This window comes from Indicator indicator, chromosome 24 (assembly GCF_027791375.1).
Source record: "Indicator indicator isolate 239-I01 chromosome 24, UM_Iind_1.1, whole genome shotgun sequence".
In the NCBI taxonomy this organism is placed as follows: domain Eukaryota; kingdom Metazoa; phylum Chordata; class Aves; order Piciformes; family Indicatoridae; genus Indicator; species Indicator indicator.
Window position 1 is genome coordinate 14,714,190 of NC_072033.1, and position 6,508 is coordinate 14,720,697.

At 52.5% G+C, this 6,508-nt stretch overlaps 1 protein-coding gene across 1 annotated transcript; it reads right to left on the reverse strand.

Moving 5' to 3' along the window:
- Positions 1-215: 215 nt before the first annotated feature.
- Positions 216-2,657, reverse strand: SNRPB (small nuclear ribonucleoprotein polypeptides B and B1). Its single transcript, XM_054391911.1, has 7 exons — positions 2,640-2,657; positions 2,375-2,526; positions 1,769-1,880; positions 1,373-1,525; positions 840-978; positions 590-715; positions 216-366 (listed from the first exon to the last, which is right to left on the reverse strand). Exons 1-7 carry the CDS (start codon positions 2,640-2,642, stop codon positions 329-331), a joined length of 723 nt encoding a protein of 240 aa, XP_054247886.1. The 5' UTR covers positions 2,643-2,657; the 3' UTR covers positions 216-328.
- Between the last annotated feature and the right edge of the window lie 3,851 nt (positions 2,658-6,508).

Consider the following 6,508-nt stretch of genomic DNA (forward strand, 5'->3'; position numbering starts at 1 on the left):
TTGTTCTAAATAATCCTTGCTAAATTTCATAAGGAACACAGACTAATACAGATCTGAGTGGCCCACACCAACTGTTAACGTCTGAGCTTTTTACTTCAAATCTGCTCTTTTGGGGTGACCAGAGTACAAAAGCAAGGGCTGGACTCCTGAAACAGACCACTGTAACAACAACGATTCTAAGCATTGGGTTTCCCAGCTTTATTAGAAAGGGCAAACTTTACAAGCAGTCAATATAAAATATACATAACAAAGTTCTGAGGGGTGGGTACTGCTCAGTGTATTCCCTTGCTCAGCCTTCTCACAGTTCCAAAGTACATTACAGGGTTTCTCATGGCCGTGGTGGACGCATGCCAGGTGGAGGAGGTCCTGGGAATAAAGGAAAGAGTTGAATATTGAAAAGGAAAAAAGGAAGCAAGGCTACAACAGAAAGATGCTTTCCCTGTACTCGAAGTAGCCTTAGGACCCCTTTTTGTGGGGACTGGCATTTACTGACCACTGGCATAGCCAGAAAGGCACTGAAATGTACCACTATTAAATGTGTTTTGTTGTGGTTTCTCACAGCTAGGTATTCAAGATAACCTCTACTCACCTCTCATTCCTGGAGGGGGTGGTCTCATGCCTGGTGGGGGCATTCCCATAGGAGCACCTCGGCCAGGTGGCATTCCCATCGGTGGGCCCATGGGTGGTCTCATGCCTGGAGGAGGCCCCATCATTCCTTGAGCCAGAGAAAGAAGCAGCTTATGAGTGCAGCTGAACATACAGGGCACTAGCTGGCTATCAGAATAATCCTCCATAATGCCCCTTTATCACCCATTCTGCCACACAGCCTGAGCTCCTACCTGGAGGAGGTGCTCCTCTGCTCATGGGTGGGGGAGGACCCCCACGCCCTGGTGTGTATTGAGTTGGGGCTCCTGCTATGCTAGCAGTGGCGGCTGCAGCAGCAGCTGCAACTGTTCCACGACCCTGAGGTGTCATCACCTGTAAACAAGATAAAGACTGTCACTGAGAAGCAGCACATCTGCTTCTATGACATGAGCAACTATAAAATATTTATATTGTCATCCTTTCAGAAAGTTAAGGCAGCCTGCTCTTAACGTGTCAAGTAAGGCTACAAGCTTGGAATACAACTCAATGGATACCACTTGGAATTCTGTGCAAGAAGCTGTGCTTTTAAAGCCTTTTTCCATCAAAACACAGAGTTCCTAGAGGATCTAGTATCAAAAAAAGTTTCAGCAAGGCTCAAACCCTCTGGAAACAGAAACCAAGTTTGGGGTTCTTCCACTCCACCCATTTCTCGCATTAATTCTTGGTATCAAAGGCCACCCTACAATGTACTTCACAACTCTTTTTTTAATGAGTAACAGCATCTCACCTGCTGGGATGGTCCTCCCACTCCTCTGACAGGGCCAGCTAATCCTGCTGGGGCCTGTGGCATGGGTGCTCCTGCTGGTACTCCCCTTCCTGCGGCTCTCCCAACTCCAGGTCCTCCAGCAGCTCCAGCAAGTGGTACCCGGGCAATTCCAGTCTGAAAACAGATCCCCACGAAAGAAAGATTTATCACACCAGAAGTCCTCAGATCCTAAGGCTGCCCACAGCCCTCCTTTGACCAATTAATGCCCTAAGTCCACAAAGAATTTAATGAAATTCATTTGAGCTAGACACAACAGCATCTAGAAGCCTAGGATAATACCACAGTAGTGTTCTGCAAGGAAGCAAATCCATCCACCACCCCTGCCCTTTTCCTTAGCTCACTCTTCATTCTCCTTACATCTTTTGGAGGTGGCCCTTCAACTGTCATGGATACCAGGTTTTCTCCTCGCAGCAACACAAGACCAAGGACTCGTTTCTCTTCCCGCTCTGGCTGTTTTGAATTTTTTGGTCTATTAAGAAGATAAATAAATCATTGCAAGACAAAGGAGGAAAAAAAAAAACCCACAGCAAAAACAACCAAAACAAATCAATGCCGCTCTTTGAAACTGCAATGGAATATATGGCAAGTCTAGAGCCCTGAGAGAACCTACCCTAAAAAACATGGGTTTAAATGCCTCAGAACAGGCACATTGAGAAGTCTTAAGACGAAATTTTACTGACTTTTTTCCACCCCATGAAGCTTAACTGAGTTGGCATCGCATAAAGATACATTCCGTTAGCAAGTGATAACCGAGGCAAAGTGCCCCTCGGACCCTGGCAGCTTGGGGATTTGACAAAAGACCCCACACCCACGAGTGCTGCTGCAGAAGCTGGCAGCAGTCATTGCCCAGCCGCTGCCCCGGCTCTCTCCGCTCTATCGGGCAGACGGCCTAGGGGCCTCCCGCCGTCCGAGCGGGGTCTGGGCTTGGGGGGCACCACCGGGCGCTCCAGCCGCGCCGCTCACTTGATCTTGCGGAACTCGTCGCAGTCGCAGAGGATGAGGTTCATGTGCTTGTCGAAGGCCTTGAAAGTGCCGATGAAGACGCGACCGTCCTGCAGGATGCACCGCATGCGGTAGTCGATGTGCTGCAGCATCTTGCTGCTCTTCCCGACCGTCTGCAAGAGATCGCCGTTACACCAAGCACCAGGGCGCAGCGGGATCGCTGCACCGCGGCTGCCCGCTGCCCGCGCTCCCTCTCCGCGCGGGCACGCCGGAGCGGCCGGCTCACCATGGCTGCGGCTTTCCGTGTTCCCTCCCGCTGCCGCTGCCGTCGATAGCTCCCGATCCGCTGCCCGCTCCGCCGGAAGCTCCTACGCGCGGCAGCCGCTGCTTCCGCCCGCCCGCACGCACGCGGCCACCCGCCACCACTCTACGCACCGCCGCTTCCGGCGCGGGAAGGACGGGCTTCCGGCGCCGGGAGTGGCGGGGGCGCGGCTCAGCTGTCGCTCTCGGAGCGATAGGTGCCTTTCGCGCCGCCCCTCCCGTGTTCCCTATTAACCCCGTGCGCTGCGGCCAGCAGAGCTGCAGGGAAGGCTGCTCTACATGAGTCGGCGGAGATGCGGCCGTGGGCGGTCACAGCCGCTCTCGGAGGCGGGGCACTGTTGGCACGGGGAACTGACGTGAGCCCTCCCATGGCAGCCCCCGAAGGAGCCGAGGGGCGCAGGGACAGGGGAGACTCGCTTAACGTAATTCACTGAGGCTGCCGAGACAGGTCCGGTGACGGCCTTCAGGCAGGAGGGGCTCCGGGACCGGCGAAATGCGCGCCGCTGGCGGGGCGGGGCCGCAGCGGGGCGGGGCTGGCAGCGGTCGCCATGGCAGCGCGCTGCGCGCGCGTGACGCGCCTACGCAGCCAATCGGCGGCGAGGCGGATGACTGACAGCCGGCGGCGCCAGTGGCGAGCCGCGCCTTGGCGGGGCCGCCGGAGCTGCCGGGCGGCCGGAGCGCGGAGCGGCCGCGGCGGGGCCGGGTGAGCGCAGGGCGGCGGGTGCGGGGGTGGGTAGCCCGCGGGATCCGGGGCGAGCCGGGCTGCGTACCGCTGGCCTCAGATCTGGCAGGCCCAGTAACTGTTGCTGCCTTCGCGGGCCTACTGCGGCCCTTTCCTCTGGTGGCCCGCCCCGCCGCGAGGCTTTGGCCTAGAGTCGCCTGCCGCGGGATCACCGGGCCAGCTCTGTGCCCGTCCCCGCCACCGAGTTCCCGTCCGTGCTGCGGCTGCTGGAGCTGCGCTCTCGGTGCGCGCGGGGTCCGCCGCGCCGCCCGGCTCCCGGCCGTAAGACCGGGGAGGGGCCGTGATCCGGCCATCAAGAGACCGGTTCTCCGCTCTCCCAGGTGCCGGGTGGACCTGGGGCGTAAAGCGAACGGCTCCTCATCAGGAAAAAATGCTTAGCGCCTTAAATTGAGTTTTTTGGCCGCGGGCGTTGCTGACTGATTGAGTTCAGCTGACTTGACTGATTAAAAATAATAAAAAGCAGTTTTCTCCTTGCCTGTTGCTATCGCTTTCTGGCTTTGCTAAGACATGGTCTCTGCTCAGCTGTGTGGGAATGGGCAAGGCAAGAGCCCCGTGTCACAGGCTTGGTGTTACAGCTAGAGTACAGCCAGGGAAGGCCTCTGGAGGAAGGTAGGATTCCAGGGATGGATCATTTGAGCCACCAGGTTCTTTGGTTTCTCTAGTGAAGTACTTTTTCATTTTGCTTGTTGTGTGAGGTAACATAGGTGGCTGCACGTAGCCCTTGGTTTGAACCCTGCTGTCTGCTCTGTTATGCTGCTTGGTTAAGGAAGCTGTCTTCTGGGCACACTTGTGCAGTTAATTACTCTGCTAGCAGCACTTCCACCTTCTGCTTGGCCAGCCGGTACTCTGAGAACTGCCTAGGGAATTTTGTGGCACCTACAGGTTTCACAAGCTGCAGCTCTTCACTTGTTGACTGGGGGATTTCTACCAGGCAGCTTTTCTGTCTCATGGAATGTTCTTTCATCCTCCTCATTACCATTCTGTGTGCAGCACACTTTGTTCTCTATCTGTAATGAAAAGAAGATTGAGTGTGACTAGGGAAATTCTGTGTCAAATATTCGGGTTGTTTCAGCTCACAGCTTCTCAGAAGTCTCTTGAATACTGTGTGTTATTACTGGCTCTGCTGATTTCTCCTTGCCTTCCAGCTACCCCTGCCACACTGCTTTGTATGAAGGAACTTGCTCTGCAGAAGCAGACTGAATTCATCTTTGATGGATTTCAGCTTGGCTGCTCTCTGTAAAACTCTGAGAATTGCTTGCCTGCTGTCGTTGAGAAGAATTCTCTGTGAGAGACCCATAAGTGACTGATAATCACAGTAAATGCAGAACTGCAGCATGCTTCTTCCCAGGAGCTTATGAGCAGTCACTTTGTCAGGTCACTGGTGCACTGCAGAACATCTACTGTCAGATTTAACATGCCACCTCTCTTGGCTGCAGACACAGTACAATCTTTTCAAAGAATGCTTTTGATAGACAACCTTGTGTCAAGAGCCTGACCTGAAGTACTGTTTTGTATTTGTAGTCCAGTCTTCATTGTCCTCTTCTGGAAAACTGCTTCTGCTGAGCCACTTATATGTCTAGGTCCTTTGAAGAGCCCTTTTACTCAGACTGTTAGAACAGTTTCCTACTTTTTTTCAGTTTTTAATCCCTTCTCTGGGTTCTGCTCAGCCAATTCTTTCTGATGGTTGAGACCCTTCCTTGATAGGCTCCTGTGCCATGGTGCTGCCATGCAAAGGAACAGCTCATTTCTTTCACTCAGCATTTGCTGTACTTTGAGTACTGTTGGAATAGGGATCATGGTTTCCAGTTGTGACTGGATGCTCACTTGTGGAAGAAGTTTGGGGTAGAAACAGTTTAATGCATCACAATGAGTTGCTTTGTGAGTTTGTGTGCAGCTGAAGGGCTTTTTTTTTGAGATGTGAGGGTGCTGAATACAGCTTGGCTGGCTGCTGTTTCAGTGGTGAGAATATAAAGTGAACTGTAGGGCAAGTGTGTTGCCTCTGGGAGCTGTGGGACACCTCTGCAGTATTTTTGTTGATGAAGCAGGAGACTTTGTATTTATATGGCACTTAGAATCACGGGATGGTAGGGGTTGGAGAGGGCCTCTGAAGATCATTAGGGACTTGGTTTAGTGGTGAACTTGGCAGTGTTAGGTTTATGGTTGGACTTGATGATCCTAAGGGTCTTTTCCAACCTAAGTGGTTCCATGATTCCTGCAGAATTTCCTATAAAACCGATGGTTTTGGTTTACTGTGCACTTCCTCTCCCTGAGTGGTGTGTGTTCTTTGCAAGTGAGAAGACAAGTTGGAGCTTAGTAAAGGCTGTAGCAATCTGGGCACCTTTGGCTATGGGAAGCACTGTGTTTCCTTGTACTCCTCAGGAGCAACTTGCATTGTAAGTTGCAGTGCAAATAGCAGACTATGAGTATACTGCAGGAGGCTGAGGAGAGCAAATTAGATGCTAATTACTCGGGGTGTATTAGTCAAAAGAGTTGCAGATTCAGTTGTTAATACTCAAGGCAGTAATCTTTGAGCCTTGCTTCTTTGCTGTGTTGTTTGCTGTGCCTTGAGTGCTAAGTAGGTTTAGGTGGTCTCTAGTCGTGGGTTGGCTCACCTGTGGGAGAAGTAGTTTGCTGTGCAGTAATTGCAAGGCAGGCTGGGGATGGCCTGAGCTGAGGCCATCTACTGAGAGTGCTCAGGCCACCATAGGCTTTGGCTGCTGAATGGGGAAGAGTGAGTGCAAAGGGACTGCCTCTCTGTTTCTAGACTTAGTGGGTGGAAACCTTTGTGTCCTGCAGGTCTGGGGTTGTCCTGCACGTTGGGCACATAGGGGTGTGAGTACAGAGCTGTGCTGCCACTCTTATACCTGTAATTGACAGCGTGTACACAAGGATGTAGCTGATGAGTTGTCCCTGCTGCACAAGACATTTGAAAGTCTGATTTGTCTATTTATTCATCTGTTTTAGTGTGTCTCTGTAATTCAGGAAAAGGAAGTGAGGAAAACTAATCCCTGCTTTTGCTAGGTTCCATCTCTCTGTGAGACAGAAGGGTTGGGTAAGCTCCAAATTCTTCTGGCCTATGCTGCAGAGTCTGT